At 47.4% G+C, this 25,909-nt stretch overlaps 5 protein-coding genes across 7 annotated transcripts in view; 3 read left to right on the top strand and 2 right to left on the bottom strand.

Annotated features, from left to right (window-relative positions):
* Window positions 1-111: 111 nt before the first annotated feature.
* LOC125952743 (uncharacterized) lies at window positions 112-1,459 on the bottom strand. The gene is made up of 2 exons (XM_049682414.1): window positions 1,253-1,459; window positions 112-1,197 (listed from the first exon to the last, which is right to left on the bottom strand). Exons 1-2 carry the CDS (start codon window positions 1,258-1,260, stop codon window positions 123-125), a joined length of 1,083 nt encoding a protein of 360 aa, XP_049538371.1. The 5' UTR covers window positions 1,261-1,459; the 3' UTR covers window positions 112-122.
* Window positions 1,460-1,819: 360 nt separating this feature from the next.
* LOC125949961 (serine/threonine-protein phosphatase PP2A 65 kDa regulatory subunit) lies at window positions 1,820-15,439 on the top strand. 2 transcript variants are annotated; one of them, XM_049677471.1, is made up of 11 exons: window positions 1,820-1,971; window positions 2,081-2,210; window positions 2,458-3,105; window positions 4,907-5,672; window positions 5,740-6,009; window positions 13,661-13,727; window positions 13,794-14,043; window positions 14,123-14,280; window positions 14,357-14,574; window positions 14,981-15,146; window positions 15,230-15,439. In XM_049677471.1, the coding sequence occupies exons 2-11, from the start codon at window positions 2,118-2,120 to the stop codon at window positions 15,306-15,308; spliced, it is 2,715 nt and encodes a 904-aa protein (XP_049533428.1). In that variant the 5' UTR covers window positions 1,820-1,971; window positions 2,081-2,117; the 3' UTR covers window positions 15,309-15,439. The 2 variants fall into 2 exon arrangements, with proteins under 2 accessions (XP_049533428.1, XP_049533427.1); XM_049677470.1 differs by lacking the exons at window positions 13,661-13,727; window positions 13,794-14,043; window positions 14,123-14,280; ... (1 more) ...; window positions 14,981-15,146; window positions 15,230-15,439 and adding an exon at window positions 6,096-7,328.
* Window positions 3,122-4,416, bottom strand: LOC125949965 (uncharacterized). The gene is made up of 2 exons (XM_049677476.1): window positions 3,744-4,416; window positions 3,122-3,673 (listed from the first exon to the last, which is right to left on the bottom strand). The coding sequence occupies exons 1-2, from the start codon at window positions 4,126-4,128 to the stop codon at window positions 3,228-3,230; spliced, it is 831 nt and encodes a 276-aa protein (XP_049533433.1). The 5' UTR covers window positions 4,129-4,416; the 3' UTR covers window positions 3,122-3,227.
* A 2,096-nt stretch (window positions 15,440-17,535) lies between the features above and the next one.
* On the top strand, window positions 17,536-24,269 carry LOC125949964 (phospholipase A1-like). The gene is made up of 8 exons (XM_049677475.1): window positions 17,536-18,085; window positions 18,354-18,465; window positions 22,730-22,875; window positions 23,285-23,400; window positions 23,479-23,605; window positions 23,671-23,862; window positions 23,926-24,106; window positions 24,178-24,269. Exons 1-8 carry the CDS (start codon window positions 18,040-18,042, stop codon window positions 24,233-24,235), a joined length of 978 nt encoding a protein of 325 aa, XP_049533432.1. The 5' UTR covers window positions 17,536-18,039; the 3' UTR covers window positions 24,236-24,269.
* Window positions 24,270-25,754: 1,485 nt separating this feature from the next.
* Window positions 25,755-25,909, top strand: part of LOC125949962 (phospholipase A1-like) — a 4,961-nt gene continuing 4,806 nt past the window's right edge. For both annotated transcript variants that reach the window (XM_049677473.1, XM_049677472.1), the window contains exon 1: window positions 25,755-25,909. This exon is cut by the window's right edge and continues 117 nt beyond it. The gene's annotated coding sequence lies outside the window, so the exon portion shown is untranslated.

Raw genomic sequence — 25,909 nt, 5'->3', positions numbered from 1 at the left:
ATCGCTACAATAAACTATCACCAATAAGTATCGAACCAAATCGCAGACCATCGATTAGTGAACGAAAGGAACTTTAAAAGCTTCAAAGGCGGTCCATTAAACTGTAAAAGGCCACAATCCTCCTACTTCCTTAAATCATCATCAGTAGAGAACACTTTGTCATGAGATTTCATATGATGCTCCAGAGTTTTGCGTTTTTTGAACTCCCGCAAGCACAGCTGGCACTGATAGTGCAGAGTGATGATGCACGTGTGCCTGCGCAGATGCTCGCTGGAAGGAAAAGTGCAGCTGCAATCCTGACATCGATACGTTCTGGTAGCCTTTGGTAAGTTCGCTGCTGTCCGATTCGTTACGCCGGTGCGTCCCTTTGGTAGTCCCTGAGGTTTCAGGTAAGCAGCCGTCATCGTCGCGGAGATACATTGATCTGCGCCGTTGGCAGTAGTGGAAGAACAGCGGGCAAGGGGTTGAGATGCACTGTCGGGCAATACTGAAAGAGGATTCACCATGGCAGTGGCGGAAGAGGCTGAATGGCACGCTTCAAACGATCCATTGAGCAAGTTACTTGTGGGAGTTGTGGGTGTTCCGATCGTCGAGGTAGAGCGGCAGAAACTCTTTTCTTTGGTAAGACTTGTGGCTTTCATTTTGGAGTAAGAGCTAGCCTCTAGCTTCCTTCGTCCTTTCTGAATATAATTGTTAAGAATTCGTTGGTACTCTGTCGGATCGGTCATCCCAGAAAGCTGTTCTCGATCCGTGTTCGTGTTGCGCTCTTCCGCATTATGACCTTGACACGCCGAATCATCAACACAAGTGTTCGAAAGCTGTGCGGTCGATTGTTCAACCAGCGCCGAACCGGAGGCATCTTGTTGTAACGGAGCGGGTCTTTTACACGAAAATTCCACTGGATTCACCACAAGCGGCACGGACTTACGGTACGTTGTATCCGGTTCCGGTAAGACTTCGGTGAGGTACTCCATTTCGGAGAACAGCGAAGGAAGCTCCTTTTCGAAGCATCTTGCTGCCGTGTAGCTTCCGGGTGGCGTCGTACTATCTGGATGGCCAAGCTCAGAGTCAAAATCCTTGTAGAAGAACTGCGAACCGGCACCGGTAATCCGGACTATATCCTCGCAGATCTCACCGAAATCATCGATGATGAACGTTTCCTCGGAAAAGTACTGATCATAATCGAAGGAAGCCATCCTGAAAGACAAAACCGTAAGCAAATGGTTCCGGCACCGACTCTAGAGCAACCTACCCCTCCATCGTGGCGTACTTTTCTCAGATTTGGACCCTTAAAAGGCCAACAGCCGGGAAAAGGAGTTCGGCGGCAGATTAAGCAGAAGGCGTGTTTTTTGTTTTGTTAATTTTTTGTCTCGTGACGTTCGATACCTCCAGCGCTGGTACACAAGCGACTCTTTGCACTGGCCCAAAAATCATTTTAGTTTTTTGCCTAGCAAGGGAAACGTTGTAAAGCACTAAAATCCATAAATTATTTAATTACGCTCTCTGAATTAATCGTAAATTGCAAAAAAAGTAAAATTTTACGCAATTTTTGAACCAATTCGAAAGCCCCTCGTCAATGTGGTTTACGTCTGCTAGTTGGTAATCAACTCTGGGTGTACTTCACTTCCAAATTTTATTTTCTAACTTTTTAGACTCTGTTGGAATTGTTTTTAAACAATTTGCTTATTTTTCACAAATTAGAAAGGCCAAAAAGGTATAAATCACCGTCGGAAAATGCCACGCGATTGTTCGACTTGGCAGTTTAAACACACACCTCTTAATCGCCGTTTTGACGTTTCATGTGTGTGTGTGTGTGACATTTTCGCATCGCAGCAGAGCCGTGTTCCGTGAAAAAAGGCGATTGAAAAAGCATTTTGTAAGAATCTTTGGGCAGAATTAGCGGCCCCGGTGTCTCAACGAACGAGAAAACGCACATCGAAGATTAGTGCAGTGAGGCGTGATTTACGCAAGGTAAATGGGCTGCTGGGCCGTGTTCCAGAATCACCGCCAGCGAGTGAGACGGCTTTCTCGGCTTCTTCAACGCTCTCACTCCCCCCCTCTCTCCCGCTCCCTGCCGTAGATATCCAAGAAGCGCATAGACGACGAAGGAATAAAACATGGCTGCCAGCACGAGCGGAGATAAAGCTGCGGATGATTCACTCTATCCAATCGCGGTTTTGATCGATGAACTGAAGAATGAGGACATTCAGGTACGAGCCCGGGGACAGTTTGGAGGTTGTGCGTTGGTGCCTGGCCCTGCTCTTGAGCCCTCTCAGGCGCTTCCGCCTCGGGGTTTCGGTTTGGCGACGGGCCAAAAAGCCCTGACGATGGGTGATCGCCGGATCTAGCGTGTCCCTGGCCATCGGGCAATCCTTGGATAGCGGCCGGCTTTCCGATGATCGATTTGTGTGCTCAAGTTCCCCTCTCCCCATCTCTCGCTTTCCAATCTATTTTTAGCTGCGACTCAACTCGATCAAAAAGCTGTCGACCATCGCGCTGGCTCTTGGAGATGAGCGTACCCGCAACGAACTCATCCCCTTCCTGACCGAATCCATCTACGACGAGGATGAGGTACTGCTGGCGTTGGCCGAACAGCTCGGCAACTTTATCCCGTTGGTTGGCGGGCCGGAGTACGCGATGTATCTCATTCCGCCGCTGGAATCGCTGGCCACAGTCGAGGAGACGGTGGTGCGCGAGAAAGCCGTCGAATCGCTGCGCACTGTCGCCGGGCAGCACAGTGCCCAGGATCTCGAGGTACATCTCGTACCGACACTGCAGCGTCTGGTTTCCGGCGACTGGTTCACATCCCGCACGTCCGCCTGCGGACTTTTCTCCGTGTGCTATCCACGCGTGTCGGCCGCCGTAAAGGCCGAACTGCGCAGCAACTTCCGTACGCTCTGCCAGGACGAGACACCCATGGTTCGACGTGCTGCTGCCGGTAAACTCGGCGAATTCGCGAAGGTCGTCGAGGTAGAATACCTCAAGTCCGATCTGATCCCGATGTTTGTGCAGATGGCCCAGGATGAGCAGGATTCGGTGCGACTGCTGGCCGTCGAGGCTTGCGTCAGCATTGCACAGCTGCTACCTCAGGACGAAGTGGAAGTGGTAAGTGGACACACCATCACGCTCTCATACTGCAATTGGCTTTTTATTGAAAAAAAAACTCCTCAATCGAGGATTACCCGTAATTTCGTGTGACGATCGTTCGATCGCTTTACACCCCATGCCTACTGCTCGTCAAACGAGAGGCGAATGTCGATATCATCGATTGCCGCTAGCTTATCGTAGTCAATGATGTCACTCTCGGCGCGGGTCAGTTCCAAGATCTTCAGTTTCTCGATTATCCCCGATACCTTGAACACGATCCCATCCGATCCATCTTCGGCCGATTGAATGCTACCGGCCAGCGGCTTTAGGGCGGCCTTTTTGTTGAAATATTCCACTACGAGCTGTTTCAGATCGACGGTCGCTCCCTCGACACGGTCCAGCTGTAGGAAGAGATAGTTGGACATCGTACCATCGGCGCATCGTTTGGAAACACTCTGAAGGATACGTTCGAGCAGTGCGATCTCCGCTGTCGGATCCGTCAGCACTTGTCGCGCAGTGTCGGTAGGAGTCGGTGGAGTGACATTGGTCGGGCAGCTACACCGTCCTTTTGCTTTGATAAGATAATCTAAAAAAAAACGGTGAAACAAGCGAAAAGGTCAATCCTTTGCTTGAGCACTAGGACAATCTTTTCTTACCATCCACGATTAGTTTCCGTGGCTTGTGACGCTGCGTGGTTTCGCCGTTAAACGTCACGATCACATATTCCAAGATGTCGCCACTCTTAATGATCACATCATCAGACTGCAGGAAGAACTTGCCCTGAGTAACGTTGCTCGTGGTTTGGCAGAAGTTACAGACCGGCTTTTTGCCACGCACGGGATTGATAAACAGCTCTACACCGAACGATTTCAGGCCAGCCTTTTGAGGCGTCCAAAGACGCAGTCCCTTCGGATCGAACACCTCGAAGTCAACTCGGCACACCTCATGTCCCTTGTTTTTGTTGCTCCGGAACCAATCGAGAAAACCTGCCTCTCCTAATCCTACCACAATCGCCAACACAATCACACACGAGGGCTTCATTTCCGTTCCACCAGCGACGTTTACCGATCGTATGATCTCTGCCTGGGCACCACTGACAAAGAACTGTACGTGTAGCTCCTGCTGTTGATGGTGCTCGATCTCTTTCCTTATCGCTAGACTTGACCAGAATGCGTAAGGCGAAGGTTATCGCTGTATCGCGCAAGTAAACAGCTCTGTTCGGTTGTGCGATCGCGTTCGAACTGAATGCGGGATGCGATTAGTCTTCGAAGATGTGGGTAAAGCCACCGACGGTCAATGAAGCGAGTTCCTGCGACTCCGGGGAATCCTCCACAGGAGGCGAATGTCACGCGTCAATGGCAAATAACACATTTCTCACACTGCCGTATGGGGCATTTTGTTTCACGTCGGATTCCCACGCTTGTATCGATTCACACCACGAGGAGGGAGGAGGCGCTTCCACAATCCAATAGCCTTGAAATTTAAGGCTTTTGTTTTTGATCGCCCTCCTGTCGACTGGCGGAATCCGGTGTGAGGATTGCAGGTAGAAAAGGATGCAGACAAGGTCAACATAATGGCAGAGGTTTCGTTTGATTCAATATCGAACGAACTGGATATTGAAGATATATGATCATGATCGCTTTACCTATCTTATCTCCCTATCATTATCGATCCGTGACGTAAATCTCGATCGCATTTCGACTACCTGTCTATTGTGTGTTAATGATCTTATTCGTGACGCACCGCCTTTTCTACGTTCCATTTATAACCGATGAACGTTATTAGTAATGATGTGTTTTCCCTCCCGTTCCATTTCCAGAATGTAATGCCAACGCTGCGTCAGTGCGTCAACGATAACTCGTGGCGTGTGCGATACATGGTAGCGGAGAAGTTGACTGATCTGCAGAAGGCTGTCGGTCCGGAGATCACCAAGGTAGATCTCGTGTCGGCCTTCCAGTTTCTGCTAAAGGACAGCGAGGCCGAGGTGCGTGCATCGGCGGCAACCAAAGTGACGGAATTCTGTCTAAACTTAGACAAAGCAGCCCAAGAGCAGATCATTATGACTTCGATTCTGCCGTGCGTGAAGGAGCTGGTTGCCGACACAAACCAACACGTTAAGTCGGCGCTCGCGTCCGTCATCATGCGCCTGAGCCCGATCTTGGGCCGCAACAATACGATTGAGCATCTGCTACCACTGTTTCTGGTGCAGTTGAAGGACGAGTGGCCCGAGGTGCGCCTCAACATTATCTCCACACTCGACTGCATCAACGATGTGATCGGCATTCAGCAGCTCTCCCAATCGCTGCTCCCGGCCATTGTGGAGTTGGCCGAGGATAGCAAGTGGCGTGTCCGGTTGGCCATTATCGAGTACATGCCCTTGTTGGCTGGTCAGCTGGGGCAGGAGTTTTTCAATCAGAAGCTGCGCGATCTGTGCTTCAACTGGTTGAACGATCACGTGTACGCGATCCGTGAAGCGGCCACACTGAATATGAAGAAGATCGTGCAAACGTTCGGCACCCAGTGGGCTGAGACGAACATCATTAATCAGATTTTGGTCATGTATAAAAACAGCAACTATCTACACCGTAAGTTGGGGGAAAAAAAGGTTGAACTAGGAAAAAGATTGTTAATGACTTGGTCCCTTCGCTTTAGGAATGACGTGTCTGTTCTGCATTAACGCGCTAGCGGATGTCTGCGATGCCGATATTATTGAGCGGCTGTTCCTGCCGACCATCAAAGTATTATCAACCGATCCGGTGGCGAACGTGCGGTTCAACGTGGCGAAAACGCTGCAAAAACTGTCGCCATTCCTTGACCAGGCAGCCATCGACGAGCACGTTAAACCAATCCTGGAGAAGCTCAACACCGACACGGACGTGGACGTAAAGTACTTTGCATCGGAAGCGATGGTTGGCATTGCCGGTAAGTGCGCGGTGGAAATCATCGATAATGTAGTAGTCAACTATAACGTGCCATCGTATCTTTTTGCTCATCTATCCCCCCTACAGCAGCCTAAATCTCTATGTGGTGATGACCAAGAAGCACACACACCCACACAACAGCGCATCATCAGCTGCTACCGCAAAGGTTAGGAGGAGGGACGAGCGAAGCGACAACAATAAATTTGTTCAGCACGCATGTTCGTCGCATATAAATCGAAAACAGGACTAATGGAAGACGTTGATAGTTTAAGGGTTCATCAAATTCAGCGTTCCTCTTCCTTTTTAAAAGAATGTGCAGAAACTCCGTGTAACATCATTTTTCCTATAAAAACACTACAATGCCTACTACGACGCAAACAGCCGGATGAACTGAACTCCGTTTCTCTGGCGGGATTATGTGTGTACTTGGCCAAACCAGGCAGCAGCGTTCGTTCGATCATGCGTTGCCAATGTTGTTGTTCTGTTGATTAGAACCTGGCAAGCATTTGGTGATGCAGCGATTCGAACCAGAGAATGTTCATTTTTTCTATTTTAAACCGTCACTGGCAAGCTAAGTAGACAGCTTCAAGCTGAATTGTTAAAACATGACGGGGCACACGTACAGATTCTGGAGAGAATGAAGCTTGTCTTGAGTGTATTTGGTTTCCTTTGTGATTCTCATCGGCAGTCATTTTGACCCCCCCATTTATGTGTTTTTGTGAGCTATGGTTGTCCCATGGATATTTTTGATAGCGAGTGAGAAGAAGTAGAAAAGAGAGAGAGAGAGAGAACAAATAACCGTCTAGATCAACGTTCCCGGTGTTTCAAATATAAGGGACTTTCGATGTTGGGTCCACATGATATGGAGTTAAGACACTACCGGGATGACTGGTGTACTAGAAGCGTATGAACCTACTGCTACAGCGACTCATCGCGATCATTGCCAAGGCGGACAAACACAAAAATTAACTGCATTCATTAACTTACACTTCAATGACCGATCTGCCGAATCGAAACCGTTCGAAGCGTTGTCCGGATGTTGTTCTACGGACTTCTTGTTCTTGTAATTTTCCTAACCTTTTTCCTTTCTTAAAGTCTAGTTTAACCTATTCATAAAAGTAAATATAAATAACATATATATACATATGTATAATGAAAACACACAACGGTTACGGCTTGGTGAGTGGAAGAATGTAACTTATCGTGTTTAGGATCACCGGAAGGAAGCAAGCGAATGTAAGGAAGCACACCGCGAATGCAAAACTACAAACTCACGCCGTCGTGTAGATGAAGGAATAAACATTAGAAATAAAATCAAAACATTCGATCTTTCCCTTCTTAAGTAGCGATTGAGTAGAACCCGGTCTGACAATCCTCGCATTAATCCTCTTTAATCGAGCCGCCAAAGCTTAACCGAACATTAATCCGCGCCTTAACGGCTAACTCGCAGCCGCGCCGGTACGGGCGTCATCAGATCAGACTTATGGCATCACCCACCGCGATGGTCAAGAAACACAAACACCAATGCTGCCATCGTCTTCCACCTTTCGGCAATGAGAATCGGTATCTTCAGACCCGCAAGTCAGCTGATAGTGAAAACCGTGTAGTCGTGATGGATACCTGCGTGACGCAGCGTTCGCTGACGAATCGAGGTGGGGAGTTCGTCGGTGTGCGTCTAATGTGGCTCTAATTTTAAATCTTCCCCCTTCCTACTCGCAAAAGGCACAGCGTCTACATCGGCAGATGATCACACATGCTTCTACGTAGGGATCAAAGTGCGATCGTTCTCCTACAATGATCATCGTTTACGCGACTACAACGACCAACAAAACGAATCGCCATGCGGCCCCAATTGCGCTACTATTCAGCAGTGGCGTAATGGCCCGAAGCGATGGGGAACGTTACCATCTGATTACACTTGCGGCGTTCGTTTCGCGATCATTTGCTCCTCTTCAGTGTGTTTGTCCAGCGACTGCGGTCAGAGCATGCTGATAACGACATCCCCGACCAACTCCCCTAGTAGGGGGTCACCGTTTTGATTGCGGATTTTCTATCGGCGCCGGCAGACTCGCTCACCGTTTTCGGACATTCGCGGTTGATACGCGTTACCGTAGGGAGTGACCGCCAGTGGTATTGTTTAGGCTAGTTCCGGTACAGTAAAGTCGTGGCAGTGTAACATTATGAACAAACTTTTAGTGGTTGTTACAGGGCTGGTGGTTGCAGTCGGTAAGTGTTTCCATGTTCCATCGAGAATATCCAAGAATATTTTCAGAAAGTGAAACTATTAAGTTTGTATCGTAAATATTATATAAAAACTCAGTTTAAGAGATTTAGAATACGCTCTGAATGAAATTGCTCTCTCTCTACTACTACAATGTTCCCATAATAATGATGGATGTTGCCATATTTTTGCGAAAATATTTGATTTTAATTATTTTGATAACGGAAACGTCCATTTACTTATATTCAGTGGGTAAGGAATCGTTTAATTTAAACTCAAATTTGATACGCACAATTAACTTATTTGTATCGGTATAGTAGTGAGTATAATCGTTGATGGTTTCATTTGCCAACAAAAAATTCTCGCATTAGTTTTATGAATCATTCCGGAAACACCTGCACCATGATGCACAGTAAAAAGAAACCATTTTTCCTAATTTCCCTTTAACCTTGATTTTCCGATTGCTTGCATTTATCAATTTGCGTACTATCAGCTGTCCATTGTTGTCCGCTGTAGCGCGTTGTCGCGTGCTACCTCGTAAGCCACAGATCATAGATCGCGATCACGTACTGTGACGTAGTAGTAGCCCGCCCAAGGCGTGAGGTACGCTTTTTCGATGACAACAAAGCGGTGTTTGCTGAGGTGTGCGACTGTCGTCGAACCAGTAGTCATTCATTTGCATAATTGGCCGCTAAATTCCGCGGCTAGGCGTTGTTGGGTTTATCCACTCTGAGTGTTTTACCGGCTTGTTTAGCACTTGTATTGAGTAAAGATATTTGTAAGATCTATTCGCACTGGGATGCAATGCAATACACATGCATTACCTGCACTCACCTTCATGCCTTTATGAATATTGCTTTGGGCGAATACGAACGTATCAGCGCTGCCGTAATAGGCATTTTGGAACTGATGAACACACATACTGATTATAATATTGAAATAATGAGTTTCAAGGTAGTCTGCTGTTGATTATGCTATAGAATTCTGACGTTATTTTCACGGGTCTCTTGTTTGAACAAGTGTCCTTGTAGTATATGTGTCAGCAAATAGTAGCAGTTGTTGTCGCACGGAAACAATGTGACTTCGATGAATAACTGCCAGTGGATCCTCTATTTGAATCTGTGCTTCTTCGGCGTTGAATAATCTTGCGATGTATCGCTCTCCTATTGGCACAACCGCACAAGAAAAAGGAGATTAATGTCGATCTTTGTCACCTCAGATCTGAAACAGAAGCTCCATTACATTCTGGCCTCTATCAAATCTTGGCGAAGCGGCAAATACCAAGCTACACGGCCTTGTCTTTCGGTTGAGTAACGAAATGCAGTCGCTAAATGGAGCTGCCACTTTTTTGCTTGATCTAGCTGCGTGAACTGGTTCATGTGCAATGCAGAAGTGCAGCGTAGAAGCGACTAACAGAGCCCCATTGAATGCACTTCGTATCGCAGGCTCGCTCGAACGCCTTCACCTGGCGTTCAAAAATGAAAAGTAAGTCGTGATTGAAAAGAACTAATTCATCGACAAACCGTCGAACGAGTTATGAGCAATCGTTGTACTGGCTCGCTCCTACATCCGATGCGTCTAAAAGGTCTTCGAGTGCGGTGGCCGGTTTGCTGCCGAACCATATAATGAGCATTGGCCAACCCGTTTGACCGTGGTATGGACCCAAAGGTACCCAAAGTGCGTGTGCGTGCAGCGAGGAAGCTTCTGGTCTTGGTTGTAATTTGGAAAAGAACAAACAGTCCAGGGGTTTCGTTTTCAGTTGTTTTGGCGGGGCGTTGGCCGTGGCCACCGTCGGTTGACCATCAGTCAGATGTGGAAATTCCGAAAGTGGTTTTCCAACTCACAGCCAGCCGCACGGCAGCTACATTCGTTTAGGGTTTCTTACTTACCGACAATCTTGACACCACGAACCCACCTGCTATCGCGGTCCGAAAGCGGAAAAGGTATCGACGCTTAAGGAATGTCATTAAATGGCTTCCAGTCTCCCGACATGGTGGCGTGTCATTAGGTTTTTGGGCAACGTAGACACTCGCCACTCTTCGTAAAGATTGATGAAAGTTAGCCAGTTAGCTCATTACCTGGTACTATGACAGTATTCGTTGTGAGTGGGGATTCACATAACTATAGTAGTTTGAATTATCTATGTAAGTTGTCTATGTGAATTCAGCACAAACATCGTTGAATCCGAAATACACGCGTCATATCATTGCATTCGTGTTTAAAATTTTAATTAATTCCTCGCAACTACCTTTACGCACTCTTAAACAGCTGTCGCCACCGAGTCGCTGGAAGGTTGATTTCATCCTTGCACTTCCTACTTGCACATTATTAGCACTGCATTCTACATGCCGCATATAGTTGGCATATAACGGCACATCACAGCGCCGGTCGCCTAGTAACCTATGTCTAGGTATGGTCAACAGCTCTCTGCGTGAAACCCGATCTAGGATGCTTCCTCTAATTCTGAACCCCTCCACAACCGGGAATCACCAACAAGGCCAACCTGCATGCAAAGCGAATGAGATGGTGTGTCATGTTAGCATCACCATGGTGTATCTATCATGATTGCCACCTGTCGGCCGATTGGGCTATAAATTCGAACCATCGACCGGCAACCGATGATGGTTGGAAAGTCTCCAATCATGTTCGCACACTTTGAGATGAAAGGTGATTTGAGGTTGGTTCGTTTAGTACTGGTGCAAGTTGATTAACTTGTACCATGTGTCGCCTTCCTTCCTGTTTTGCCTATCACTGTCGTGGTCTGCAGACTGTCGTGCCCAGGAAGAGCGCATGGTGATGGTTAATAGCTCTTCCATAAGCTCTACTTTTACCAAGCCAAGCTGTTCAAATGGTTTTTGCACATTCGCCCTTTGTGATTTCCAATTGGATGCCTCGCAACATTCCTGGCCCACGTGGAAGGTCAGCTGCATTTGCGCTGTTGATGAACTCTTGAATTGCAAAACTCCAGCTGCAGCACTCCTCCACCAGCAGCAAACGAGTGCAGTTGTGAGTAACACGAGCCGCTACGGATGCGAATGGAACGCTTGCTACTGACCCTCCTAGAACTCGCGAGCGAGCATATTGGATCTAACCACCCCCCGCTTTACACTCCAACTTCAGCTCACACTATTAGATCCAAATCCAATCTGCCAGTGGGAAAAGTCAGCGGACAGTCAGAGTCTTTTCAAGGGTTTCCAGTTTTTCTCCAACTGTACACACAACAAGCCCCATCCCTGCCACCCAACCGGCCAACGTGTTCATTGCGTCGTGGTGGCGAGGGGTGGATCTCGGCTTCGCGTGCGCTCCCACAGCTTACGGTCGGTTCGTCAGCTCGGTTCGGTTTCATTCACGGTAGACCGATCGAGCTGAACAGACGGACGTTCGGTCGTTCTGCGCACACATCGCCTCAGACCCGTTACTGTGAAGTTCTTGTGGTGTTCCAACAACAATTCGTGCTCATCAGCATTCTTGTGCTCACCGACCGTTACGCAAGCCAGCACAGCTACACGAGAGCTGGCTGGTAGTAATCCGTAGCGGATCGTGCCGTTTTGAAGGCCACACGATCCACGTCCGAATGCTGAAATTAAGCGCACGGAAGGGCCTTTGCCATTATAGCGGCTGAAGTGTTTTGTGTACACCATCACAACTCCCTGCTGGGGTCAACTCCAATTGCCGGTGATCGCATCCCCTAAACCGTGTTCGTTTCGCTAGGTGTGCGTCTGTGTGTGTGTGCATACATAGTTGGGGAGGTTCGAGGCCACGCGGTTTGACAATTACGATCCGGAGGAGTGTCCCGCGCGTATCTAGTCTATAAATAAACCGCGTCACTAAAGGGCACTTCCGCACGTGGCGCCACAACGTTTGCTGCCGATGGTGCAAATGCGATAAGAGCATCGTTTAGCTCTGCAAGTTTCAATCCCGGCACCCCAGATTTGCTTCAAATCTCATCTTACAAAGTGTGGTGTCGCGATCAGTGCTCGGTCGGTCAAGTGAAACTGTTTGTCAGTTTCCCTCTCACAACCATGAAAAGTTTAAAAAATCCACGTAAGTTTTACTTCCTGCTGAAGGCGGAGAACTCCGCCCTAAACGACGTACTATGGACTTAACGCCTCGTTGGGTGTCAACGTAAAGCATTGCGAAGCGCGGGTAGATTGTTCGGTGACAGGTGAAGTGGAACACGGAAGATGAAGCCATCCGTTATGTCTTTCCGGTGCCTCTGTCCGGAATCAAGCTTCACCGGAATCGTTGTGACCAGTTGCGATGATACTTTCTCTTTCTCCTGGAAGTAATTCCTGTTGCGACAAAAACGTCGTCTACGCGCAACTCATTGATTTGCTTGAACGATGTGTCAACATTAAAACCGGTTCGACCGGGAACTGTACGGAATAAACTTGAACTTGTGTAGTGGGGACATTGCCAAAAACCAATGTTTGGAGCAAATTTATCGAAAAGTGAGAGTGTGTTAGTGTAGCATTCGGGGAATACCTTGTGGAGCAGTTTTAAAATTGTTATTTCAACACACTCGCACAACCTACATCGTCAGCAGCAGCAAGGGTAGCAGCTGCTAATGGAAGATAAAAGTTTATAATCTACTCTGTCCAGACAACCTTGGGAATTAATTGCTAACCTTGGACCTGTTAAAGATACATCTAATGTAGTGTCTTGGACTCGGTGATTCCTAGCCCGGCCAGAACTGCTTATCAGTACTCTCCTTCTCTGTTAATGAAGCACCAAATTCAGTGAGATTAGAGCGAGTGTCACAGCGACAGATGTCTGATAAGTTCAACTGAAACACGCGAAAAAAAATACTCAAAGAATACTGATAAACACCAATCATTGAGCACACTCGTCGCGCACGCTCGGGAGGTTGTTGTCGTGTTTCCAACTCTTCCGCGTATCGACATCGTGCGCTTTGCGATCGAGGGCCTCTCATTCGCCGTTATGGAGAGTCACTGGATGCTAATAAATCTCCAGTCGAGTGGACCTTAGCTTCAATTAAACAGTAATGCCGTAACCGACCCATTAAGATTGATCTTGCTCCAGTGAAGTAGCTAAGCGGCATCGTGCCCGATCAATCTCCATCCGCAGGCGGAGCATGGACGATAATCATTATCATTTGCGGATGATTGACTGTCGGTAGTGAGAGCGAATAGATGGGTTTGTCGTGTCTGCTGAACGAATTGCTAGGTGTGATGCTGGGCTTCTGTGAAGTTCACGTTGCTAGTGATTTTCATTTTCCAAGAAATGTGCGCTCGATCTTGATCCCGAGAACTCTATCGACTAGATTGAAGAAGTTGCCTCCGTCATTGTATCAGGTTATAGGTCACGGTGCTCGTCAATTGGTTCTTACGTCGCCAATCAAGACCAATCAGTGGCCCGTGATCGTTTAGAGTTCGGCTACTAACGCATCGTTTCCTTACGCCTCTTGCAGGAGTATGGGTGGGCATGAAACCAGTGCGGGCACACCTGGATACGGCCAAGTTTATCTTTTTCTATGGGTAAGTTCCACCTAGATTGCCTTGAGGACATAGAACCTAACATAATGAAATGTTTCTTCGCCGTAGACCCAAATACGAAGACCATGAAACGTACGGTTTGGATAAGGCCGAAGACATTCTACGGCACAGCCGGTTTGACAAGAGCAAGAAGACGGTCATGTACTTCCACGGCTACATCGAATCGCCGGAGGTGGAAAGTGTCCACGTGATTGCCGATGCGTACCTGAAGCGGGGTGACCACAACATCATCATCCTCGACTGGGCCCAGCTCGCCGATGGTAACTATCTGCTCGAGGCGGTCCCCAACTGCAAGAAGGTAGGTAATCTAAGCCAATGCGCTCTAATCCGAGAATAAGTGTACGCCTCTACCAACTGTGCTGCCCTTGACACCGTAGCTCGGAAGTTACCTTGGATCGGTCGTGTTGAGGATGGTCAATGCGGGGCTGGATGTGGACAAACTGCACCTCGTCGGTCATTCACTCGGCGGTCAGCTGGCCGGTTACATTGGGCGTACTGTGATAGCGCAATCCGATAAGCGGATCAAGCTTGCCAGGTAGGAAGCATACGATTTACTGTTAACCTCCATCGCACCTTCCACTAATGTGTCCCCTCGTTTGCTCCATCGGCAGAATATCGGCTCTAGATCCTGCCTTCCCACCGTTCTATCCTGGCATCTTCGCAACGGCCCTCAGCTCCAAGGATGCTAATTTTGTCGACGTCATCCACACCGATGCGTGGTTGTACGGTGCACCGTTCAGCACTGGAACCGCCGACTTTTGGCCAAACAATGGCAAAACCCTGCAGCCTGGATGTCCGAAACGAAACTACAAGTTGCTCACCGATAATGGTAAGGCATCGTGGTGAGATTAATCGTAGCTGGTGTGCCTACAATGCTGTCGATAATGCTTGCAACTACTGAAATGTGTTTTGTTTTGTTTATCCATTCCGTTCTTATTTTCTTTATTCCTATTTCCTATGTGTTTCTACGTTAATCGCATGCGCTTCAAACTCCTTGTCCCCTCTGTATGGTTCCCGCCTACAACCCCAACTTCCTCAACCACAACATCCATCCAGCCAAAGCCTTCCGCCAGAATTCATCTGAAGGTTCTCATGCTTTTTTGTTTTAGTAGATAGTTGATTGGCTACTCGCATAACATTATATTGGTTGTTACAAAATTCTACCGGAGGCATGTTAATACCGGCATTCATCAGCTGTACTCACTAAATCCTTGCTTCACTCTTTCGTGCTTTAGATCTATGCAGTCACCGACGCTCTTGGTGGTTCTGGGCCGAGAGTGTATCCGAGCGTGACGTGCCATGTTTCCACTCCGTTCGGTGTAAATCCTGGGATGACTTCAAAGACGGCAAGGTAGACCGTTCAGCGCAAGTCGTGCACATGGGTATCGACTGTAGTTCCGAGTAAGTGAAATAATTATTTCAATCGCGTGTTTTCTTCGAGCAAAGCCGTTTATTCATATCCGCATCTGTTACCGTCGTTACAGGGCCAAAGGTGATTACTATCTGCAAACCAACGGAAGTCCACCATACTCGAAAGGCGTCACTGGCTCGAAATATGAATAACGTAGGCAGTATGGTTGTAGATTAAGCATAAATGTTACCCGTGTACAAACTGGTTTTAGAAAGATATATAAACACAAATTTTACACAGAACATTCTTCGGCTCATCGTCCATTGATTAACCCTCGCACCAACGGATGGGTCTGACCAGACCCCTATGCTTTTACATGGGTTTGTATGGGTCTACATACTGTGTTTGAAGCAATTTTTCTACTTGTAGGTAACACATAATTGATTTCTCTCTTTTCCATATGTGTTTAGGATAGCCTCAACTATATGAAAAGACAAAAATGTGACCTAAAAGTTTCCTATTTTTAGATAAAAAACACATTTTTGTTTCTTTCGTTTTCGCCATACAAACAGTGGTTTAAACTTGTATGCGAATGGGAACTTGTATACTCTCTCTTCCAAAAATCATCGCCACACATAAACTAATACACCCTTTCAAGAAAGTGATACCAGTCATAACAAGTAATGATTGCTCTTCAAGAATCAATTGTCATAATAGTATAATGTGCATAATATAATGCTGTACGAGCATGATTTTACGACGCGTGGATCGAGTGGCGCAACCGTACAAATTCGCATACAAGTTTTCGCCGTCTTGTGGGTGGTGGTAAACTCCGTCCAGACGATGACGAATGTTGGAGAATTTCTCGACGAGAACTTCGCAAACAAACGTCATCCCATACAAATCCGTCGAGAAGTTATCGCGATAACTGGAATGCACGTGTAGACAGCGAGCAAGCGAGAACGAGTGAAAACCCCCTTAGGAGCTGTCAAATCGTATGTAAACAGTAGGGCGAGAAAGTTATCGCGATAACTTTGTTGCTCGTCTGGACGGAGTTGTAGAGGATTGTCGGGTCGCTTCACATGTAGCACATTGCATACAACATTGCGTAGCATAGGAGTCTGGCCAGACCAATCCGTTGGTTCGAGGGGTATCGACACATCCGTTGGTGGGAGGGTTAAATGAAAGAAAAATGTTCAATGATTAAATGGAAAACGATTAAATGAAAAAAAAGAAAGATTAAATTAAAAGAAGCTAGAGAATTTCCATTTGAGATGTTCATTTAGAACTTGAATCTCTCAGAAACCCTTTTTTTTTCAAACCATCTTTTGGCTTCTTTTATGATGATTGCAAGCAGCTTGAGGCGTCCGGTTTTTGGCCGGTAGGAACTCGTACATAGCATCCATTCCCTCGGTTTCAGATTCATTTGCATTGCTTGTTTTCGCGGCGTCGCAGTTTTGCTTCCAAAAAATCACGGAGCACCTTGACAGCTCATTAACACCGAAAATTCTAGAACGGTGTCACCAGGAAGTGTTTCAGGTGATGCACCACACTACCGACCGCAAAACTTCTACGACGATCAGCATCACCACGTGTTTGCTGTGTTCTGCCATCGTCACTGGCTCACCGATTACATCATCACTGACCTCGATATCATCATGCGCATCCTGCGTGCGTGTCCCACAAAAAGGAAATGCCCGGCGAATGCGTAACAACAAGTGCCGGTCCACTGCAGATGCAATCGATCCCCGGCCTCCCGATCTAGCTGCACACGCTAGACGAGCTTTTCCTTTTTCTTGTCCCAGAAACAGAACCTCAATAAACACGACCGAGCAATGGCAAGTGGCGCGACGGTGACAGCGTTGCACTCCCGCTGGAGAATCTGGAAGATCCAGTTTTGAACTCCACGCGACTAGCACCCGGTGGTCTTGCAGTAAATAAACACCATTCCGCAGGAGCCAGCCGGCTCTACGCTCCCCTTTTGACCGGTTTTTCTGCCAGATTGATGGTTTATTGCCGGGAACCGTTTTGTGAACCGTAGCCCATTCTCATTGGTTGTTTGTTATCGCAGTGAATGGTTTCGATTGGCGGCATTAGCGGCGTGCGTGTTTCGTTTAAGGAAGTTTGTTTTGCTGCAGTTTCGAGCGGGAAAATCGGATCTACTGCATCACCACAATAACAAACCACCTTCTGCGGTAGCTAACTGCTATCAAGCTGTCTGCATCTAACACTCCCTGATTGTGACCGGAAGAGAATCATCTACCTTCGCTGGGAAGTGCCCGTGAGAGGATGCGCATCGCAACGCCACATGGTGAGAAAATTGATTCAGTAAAAGCTCACCGGTTGGCGGGCACGATCATGCCCGATGTCTGCGCGCTGCGGTTCGAAGAAAACGTGGAAACTTATTCCTTCTCGAGCGCTCGGAGCGAACGGATCGATTGTTGTTGCGCCGTCGCGTGTTGGAAATCTGACGAGCTGTTGCGTGTTGGAAGTGATTGTTGAGATTTTTTTGCAGTTATTTATTGTGTTCTAATGCAAATAAATAGTAGTTTGTGAGAAAATATTAGAAATATTTTTTTGTGATCAGTGAGCAGAATCTCCTCTGTAGTCTATTTGTGCTGTGCTGGAGTGGATTCCTTCTGTTCGTCAGGAGTGGCATCTCGATTCGAAACGGTTCTTCGATTTTGCAGCCCCAGAATCCCATCGCTGTGCTAATTGTATTCCCACCAACCGCACCATGTACTTCCGGATCGTGTGAACGTGTTGGCCAGGTCTGAGCACGGGAGTGGAAGTGCTCTTAACATTCTCAACATCGCCGGGGTGTGGGTTCGAACCGGTGTTTCGATGTGATTGCCCAAAGAGGTGCAGCTTCATGCGCGAGGTGGCTGTACGAGCGAGTGGCAAAGGCAATTGCTGATTGGCAGAAAACAAGTGAAAACCATAATGAGATTATTACTCGCTGTGCTAACCATTCTATCGCTGCTGGCAGGTAAATTGCACTTAGCGTCTTTTGGTGGTTCTGCGCTATTCGCGATGACGTGTGTTACCGGCACCGCTTGCACGGTTCCGTTTGTTGTGCCAAATTCGTTCTGAGCTCAAGAGTTATTTTAATTCTTTCGGCGAGTGATTCTGCAATCGCCTACTTAGCAGAAGCTGGTGTTTTCCCACATTAGTCCGCGCGAACTTGGGGCAACACTGCACTCATCAGCCTACTTTAACGCAAAAGTACCTCTCTCTCTTTCTTTCACGCGACCCAGGGATCGGTGCCATTTTCCAGGGTGGAGTACTGGACCTAAACTTCTTTCGCTGCATGTGGAAAAAGAACTACGAGTGTCCGCACGAGGACATACGCTTTTTCCTGTATACACCGTAAGTATCAGCGCAATCACAACAACAAATCGATCCACCCTTCAATCGCAGTTCGAGTTTCAAGTGGAGCGATGCCAAATCGTAGCGAGCCACGTGCCACCCAACATTCCACCCATTATTGGCGGGCTTCTGTTGCGTTTTTCCTGCTTTTAACCCGTTTATTGTCTCGGTAGAAAGCAATTGGAGGTTTGGCTACGGGTGAGCAAACCCGTTCGTTCCATCATCAAGCACCAGCGGGAGGCTCGCTGGATATTTATTTAATTTTATTACCACCCCAAATGGATTGCTCGATTAGCTTGAGAGTTACAGCATAGTTTGCAGTTTCAAAACCGAAAACACTACATTCGTTATCCAGCAACTATTGACAGAAACTCATAATTGCAATGCTATGGGCACGCGGTGTGTGGAATATGTTACAGAATCAAGTTCAGTAGTTAAAGCACTCTACATTGTTCATCTACTAACGGCAACCTACCCCGCAGTTGCACTTTATTTTCAATGATGCATTTTGGCGAACTTAATAAGGAAACCTGTTGCACTAAAAACAATACCGACACTACACTTGTATGCTGGTTACTTCTAATGCATCTTTTATGAGTCACACATAATTTATCGTGATGATTTGAGCAGGGCAGTCGCGTCAGGCAGCAAGCACACAACAATTGTCTTTGTTCCGCACACTTTGTCAGGCTTTCTCATCCTCAAGAAGGCCAATGTCTTCATGTTTCAATATCAACGGGATGACGGCAAGCAAATGGCATACATTGGAACTATGGCCATCAAACCGCTCGCGGACTCGTGACAGGTGAACACGAGCTCGAAGGCTCCGGTTTTATTGTCATTGCCATCAAAATAGCAACCCGTAGACGGCTAGGAAATCGTTTTTTATGTTTCGGTCAACCTTCCCGTCCACCGAACGAGGCCCAAGTGCAAGCGTAAGAAGATGAAGAATGCAACCAGCTCCTCCCACTCGCCGACAGGAATTGAAAGCCTGTTCCATCGCCGCTAGGGGTGTGCAGACAAGCTAACCTTTTGAACAGCCGGGAAGCCGAATACCGGTGGCGAGGATTAGCAAGCCGTTGCACAACTCTCCCCTTTGCCTGGTCCACCATCCTCACCAATCGGAAGAAGCCGGCACTCGTAATGAGAGTGAAGGATGCAGTTGGAACCCGTACCCCCTGCGTATTTGTGGGTCACTGGGCTACTAAACCGTGGCCACCGACTCCCGGGCCCGCTACTATTGCTGCTGTCATCTAAAACCTGTCCAGCAAGAGAAAGGGGTTAGGGGGAATGGGCGCCGTTTGCTGGTGCAGAAATAAATTTTCATCGTGCCATGACTAAACGGACAGCCTTGCCAATGACCCACAACATCATTGGCACCCTCATCGCTCTCCTTGAGGTGGATCCGAAAGGGCTTCAAAGTTTCACTTTCGACATCTCGCGTACCTCGCGTACACAGGATGCATGCCCTTGACGATCGAGCAAATTGCGATCACGCACTGCAGATGCAGTGAGAGTGAAAATTCATTATCATATCGCTGACTTATCATTACTTGCCATTGGTTGCACTGTGTGTGTGTGTGTGTTTGTCGCCCCCGGGGAGGGGAACGGAACAGCGCATCCTGTCCTGTTAGGACACCATCCATTAGGGAGTCTGTTAGTGCAGGATCAGTGCGCTTGCCAAGTGCTGGATCGATTATAATAATGAGCCAGACTATCATCAACCTTGATCGTGATCGTTAAACAGGGCCACACTTGCATTAAAGCAGGGAAAAGCTGCCAGAGCGATTGCGATTTTCTCCTGCTTAAGCTGCATTTCTTTCGCGATCGCGATGCGATCAGGCTTTTGCTTCATTTTGGCGATCTGGCTAAAAATAATTTTAAAAAACAAAAGAAAACGGAATCGGACTATTCTGAGATAGTGGCTGGCGCCATCAAGAGCAACCTACTTTCGGTCCGCCTTAAATCACGGCGATAGCATTTAAAGCTATTCTCTCGGCCAGCCCGTTTGAATAATTACTTTAATAACATATTCTGAACATACCGTTTCGCCAGCAATGCTACACTGCTTAGCGTTCCAGCAAACCACTTCGCATCTCATCTTCTCGATCGATTCTTAACCCGCCTTAACTGTACCGATCAATTTGGTCGAATGCTGCGATCAATTGCTTCCGTTGACTTGCTTGTTGTATGTTCAGCTGATGGTTCCATCTGCTGTCTGCGAGGCTCCATTTTTCTGTGGCTCCTACGCGATTCTGCTTCTCCCCCCAGGAGAGTTTGGTGAGCGAAGAGAATGACTTTGCATTCAACTCTCGTTTTCGTAATCTCGCTAACGATCGTGTTATGAGCAGCGCAAGTCACCTTCCGTCACCAATTAAAGGACGCCTTTTGTCGGTTAAAAACAAAGCGAAAGCGCATCTTCCAGCGCATCCGGAGACAGCTGGAGTGTGGGATTAATCGCAAAATACCCTTTTAGCAGATGCCGGAAGCAAATCTAACACGATCACACATACACTGCATCTCCATTCCGCGAACTTCCCATGAACCGATGAGTTCTGGTTTTGGCGCACTTGGGGCCTTCGTTGACATTACCGCTTCTCTCCGTACACCCATATCTCTATCTCTTCCCCCCATCCCTTGTACTTCTACTTAAAGCGCATAAAATGGTGCCATATAAGCCACAACGCACGTGAATCGTGATCACTTCCCGCTGATGCTGGTGCGCTTTTTTGTGTCATTTTCCGCCAAACGGCGCTGGTAAAGGACTGTTGAAGCGGGAGTCAATCAGGCGAAACGGAAGAAAGCATCAAGAAGAAAGTAGACGCGCGACCCTATACTGTGTCACGAACCTGCGCGATCGTTCGTTAGCGAGCCCAAGCGAGTTCGTTGCTTACCGGTGCATTGAAGTTTCGATGCCATAGCAGGCCATGCGCACCGTGGCGCACATCAAAGTGCACTGGGAGATCACAATGAACGGCATTTCAAGCGGCAAAACAGCGATCATTCGATGTAAACTATGACATGTGGTACGGACTAACCTCTCTGACCGGATCGAATCCGTTTTCTCACACATTTACGCCACTTACCACGCGATTCGCAGCCAGCTAACACCCCAGCTACCCCACATTCTAATGCAATTCCTATCCATCAACACGATCAGCACTCGGCGTCGTTATTGCCGCATGTTGCATCAGCGTAATTAACCAGCAGTTGTTCCGGTAGCACCCCGGGAAAGTGAAAGCGCAATAGATTCGCCAAGGATTGTCGCCTCCCTCATATTCACCTGCTCCATCGCTTTAGATGAACCCCCTACCCCGGGGTGCGCTCTAATGCTGCTTTAAATTAAGTCATACCGATTGTGATCCGTTGTGTCCTCTTTCGGTTTTTCTTGTGCCACTTGGCAGCAACAGCAGCAGCAGCAGCAGCAGCAGCAGTGTTGACTGGTGCGCATTTCGTTGTAATCATCCAGTGGCTGGTAGGAAACGAGTGTATGAGAAAGAAAACAGAGCGAGCGTTGGGAGTATGGTATTTAGTGTCGGAATCTGACGACAATCAACACCTTGAATCGCCATTCCTGCCACTGGTGATGCAATCAACGCGTTGTGACGCTTTTTGCACATCCGGCCGTGCAGATTTGTTTGTGTTTTTAAAAACATTGGATCTTCAGTAGTGCGCGCAGATGAGAGGCGAATCGGTGGGAATGTATATTAATCTATCGTTTTATGGTGCCATTTTCTAGAGAAGCAGTCAACGCGTGTGCGCGCACGGCGGGAACTCGCTGCTTGATGGTACGATTATTAACAATAGACTCCACTCAGGCACCGGCAGGTTCGTCGCCTGCATTACCCACCAATTAGCGCCCTGTGCGCAAGAGCGTGAAATATTTTTCCACCAATCCCTTCCGGAGGACGGAGTCCCGCGGAATACTCCGAATTGTGTTTTTCCGCTTTTCCGATTCGCAGGTTTCGTCTGGCTGGTGGCGAAAATGGTGTGCTCTCATTTACATACACCGGCGCCTTATGGCCTAGTGTGGTGACGCTTCACCGTAACGTTCTGGTTGGCTAGCTTCCGGTTGTCCGGGTGCGGGTACATTGTTTTATGCTGCTTATGGGGTGCAAAACAGTGTGTTACGCCGCGTCGCGTGTGACACTAAATTGACAATAATCTGTGCCACATACTCAATTACGATCGTGTACCTGACGCGCTGATGAAACTTTCGTTTTTATTTCACTCCATATGGCACCGTTATCTCTACCTCGTCCAGAACATTCCGCAAGGGTAGGGTCATTGATATGAACAAACCGAAGACGATCTTCAATGTTGGCTTCAACACGAACCAGCAGACGGCCATCATCATCCACGGTTTCAACGGTACCCAAACGAGCCGGCACATCATGTTCCTGAAAGATGGTAAGTGCCAAGTAGCAGACTTTGTTATTTCTTTCCGTAAATAAATAAGGTACGAATGAAACATACTAGAAATGAAAAAACGTATTGATTATTAAACATAAGAAGTTTTGAACTATCTATAAAAGTATGTAATAAAATTATTCCGAAATAGATAAAAACATATTAACATTACTACTCAAAACATTGTAAACGAAACAATAGACTCCTACAACGAATTTTATCGGAAACGCATTAAGTAATTTTCAATAATAGCAATCGTATTTTAGTTTAATTAGAGCTTTTAAGAGATCTGTTTGAGCTTTTATGCGTTGTAAAAAGCGCCTCCACGAAACAGTGCGGCAGCTTTCGAAAACACAAGAAACACCGTTCATCGTAGTAACCACACTGTTTTCCTTCCATTTCCATTCAGCGTACCTTTCACGAAAATTCAACGTGTTCGCGGTGGACTGGGAGGCGCTCTCGCAGTATCCGTGCTATCTGTCGTCGCTCTCCAACACCAAACTCGTGTCCCAGTGTACAGCTCAGGTTGGATGACAGTAGAATTGGGGAGGTTCTAGTGGCTGGAATGGGATTCAATTAATCGTCTTTATCTTCTCATTGCAGCTGTACTCTTTCCTTACCTTCGCCGGATGCACGAGCAAACAGATCACCTGCGTGGGACATTCGCTAGGAGCTCACATCTGCGGCATGATGAGCAATCACTTGACCAAAAAGCAGTACAAAATCATTGGTATCTTAGATTGATTCGTATTTCCTGTGCTCGGATAAAGTGACGTCTCTGTTTTTGCTTACTAGGATTGGATCCAGCACGACCGTTGATAGAGAAGCACGCCTCCACCAAATTTCGCTTGACGCGCGATGATGCACGATCGGTTCAGATCATCCACACCAATGCCGGTCTGCTTGGCCAAAGTTCATTTACGGGACGAGTCGATTTCTGCATCAACGGTGGCCAGGTGCAACCGTACTGCGAAGGGGATAGAATTAGTATGTAGTACATGTTCTGTTACCGTACCAGGTTCACTATATTCTGGTTTTCCTCTTCTCCAGAGCAAGCACGATGCAGCCACTTTCTGAGTGTGTGCTACCTGGCCAACGCAATTCTTGCGGCTCGACCAATGAAAGCAGTCCGTTGTCCGTCCGGATGCGTACCAAACAACCGGATACCTTTCGTCAAATCAAATCGCGTTCGATTGAAATTGCTTCGCGTGGGACAGGATACGCCAGGAAAGTATGTAACGCGTCCGTGTCAGGATGAGATCAAAAGCATTTAACGCTTAACGTCCATATATTTTCTTGCAGCGTCACAGGAGGTTACTGTGTACACATGGAACAAACCATGAACTGTCCTTTCAATTGAAGCTACCAATTGAAGGACGTGTAGAATGTTGTGCTATTTGAAAGGCGACAGGATGAAGGAGCGTTTGGTTCTACAAATACCAGTATTAGGGGCGAGTTAATTGTAATCAGAATCATTTTGTTTTTACGACAAGTATCGCAATAAAAGAATCTGTCTTAAATGTACATATAAAATAAACATCGGAAGCTAATATATTCGATTTACCAAAAGCTACATTATATAGTTGGTATATACAGGCCTGAGCTAGTCAACCTTATGCTCATTCAAACATATCGTACACAAATATCCGGAAACCCTCCGGTACCATTTTCACCTTCCATTTAAGTAGAACAACCGTGTTCTGATTTGGTGCTCGAATCGTCGGCATACTTTGTGTTTGCTGCACCGGAGCTTCCAGTGAACTACTGCGCTGCGGCTACAATGTTCATTCTCCGTTCGAGTGAAGGCTATGTTCAATGAACAATAGCTGAAGACGCGGTGATTCGTTTGCCTAAAGACGTGCTTGGAATAGCAGCGCGAAACAATGAAGCCCAAGAGAGGATGTCGCCATCAGCTTGACATTTCGCAGAGTTTCTTTGCCGTGTGCGCCTGAATATGATGGACCATTTAGGGTAAGGATGTATAAGCGTAGATGACCATTGCGAGGAAGCCATCAGCTGGATGTGATTTATTCCCTTATATCGTAAGGGATGGTCCAACGTTTGAAGCATTCTACAAAAATGATTTATGTTTATATTTCTACTAACCTATTTAAGTTACGTTTTAATATGTTGATCAATCATTTTGAAATATTACAGTGTCTCAAATTGGTGTGCAAAGACCCGCAAAACGAAATTATGTAACCACCTGAAGGACACCCATCGACGAGTACGGCGTTGGTTACATGAACTACACATTAGGGCGCCCCTACTAAAGTGAGTGATAAAATCGAACAAACCCGCTCGACAACTCGTCTATTAAGACCTCAAACACGCGCCAATAAAACGGACATTCCGTGATTTACTCCGTTTCTTTGTTCAAACCACGATGGCCGCTCCGTGCCCTCTTCTTAATGAATTTGTCATCAACCATAATTAGCCGACGTATGTCCGGTCGGGTGCGCGAAAGAAAATGTCACCTCGGTTAACGGTTTAAAGCGAGAATACACACAAAACGCCGGACGGACGCCGTCCTCGGTGATTGCCGCGATGGCCCTTGCATTCGCCAACAACGGGTTCGTCGCTTGCGAGCAAGTTTTGTGTTTGAATGAATGACCGCGCGCACATGCGGTCTTGAGTGTTCATTTCACCTGCATGGCCGATGAACGTACAAGTACAATGTGGCACATGGACATGGTTCTGCACGGCCCCATGGTTGCTGGTCATGAAAAACGAGCCTCACCCCACCCGGTGGACCACCAAACCAGCCCAGACCATACGTTCGCAATGGGCATCGAGACGATCTATCGAGCTGGGCCCATCGTCGAGTTGTTAGCCGCCGTGCGGTGCCACAGTGGGTTAGTCTGTTGGTGAGGCTTGGATCGGACAGCCGATCGGACAGATTGGTGGTCAGTCAGACAGTTGAGTGGAAAGGAGTTGCTGCAAGTGACCAAAGCTAGTAGATCGACGGGTGTATGTGTGTGTGCGTGCTTATAGTGTGCAATCAACAGCCGCGACGCGTTACGTGAGGATCCTT

The sequence above is a fragment of the Anopheles darlingi genome, chromosome 2 (assembly GCF_943734745.1).
Source record: "Anopheles darlingi chromosome 2, idAnoDarlMG_H_01, whole genome shotgun sequence".
In the NCBI taxonomy this organism is placed as follows: Eukaryota; Metazoa; Arthropoda; class Insecta; order Diptera; family Culicidae; genus Anopheles; species Anopheles darlingi.
Note: the sequence above shows the minus strand (reverse complement) of the source record. Positions and strands in the feature narration are given on the sequence as shown.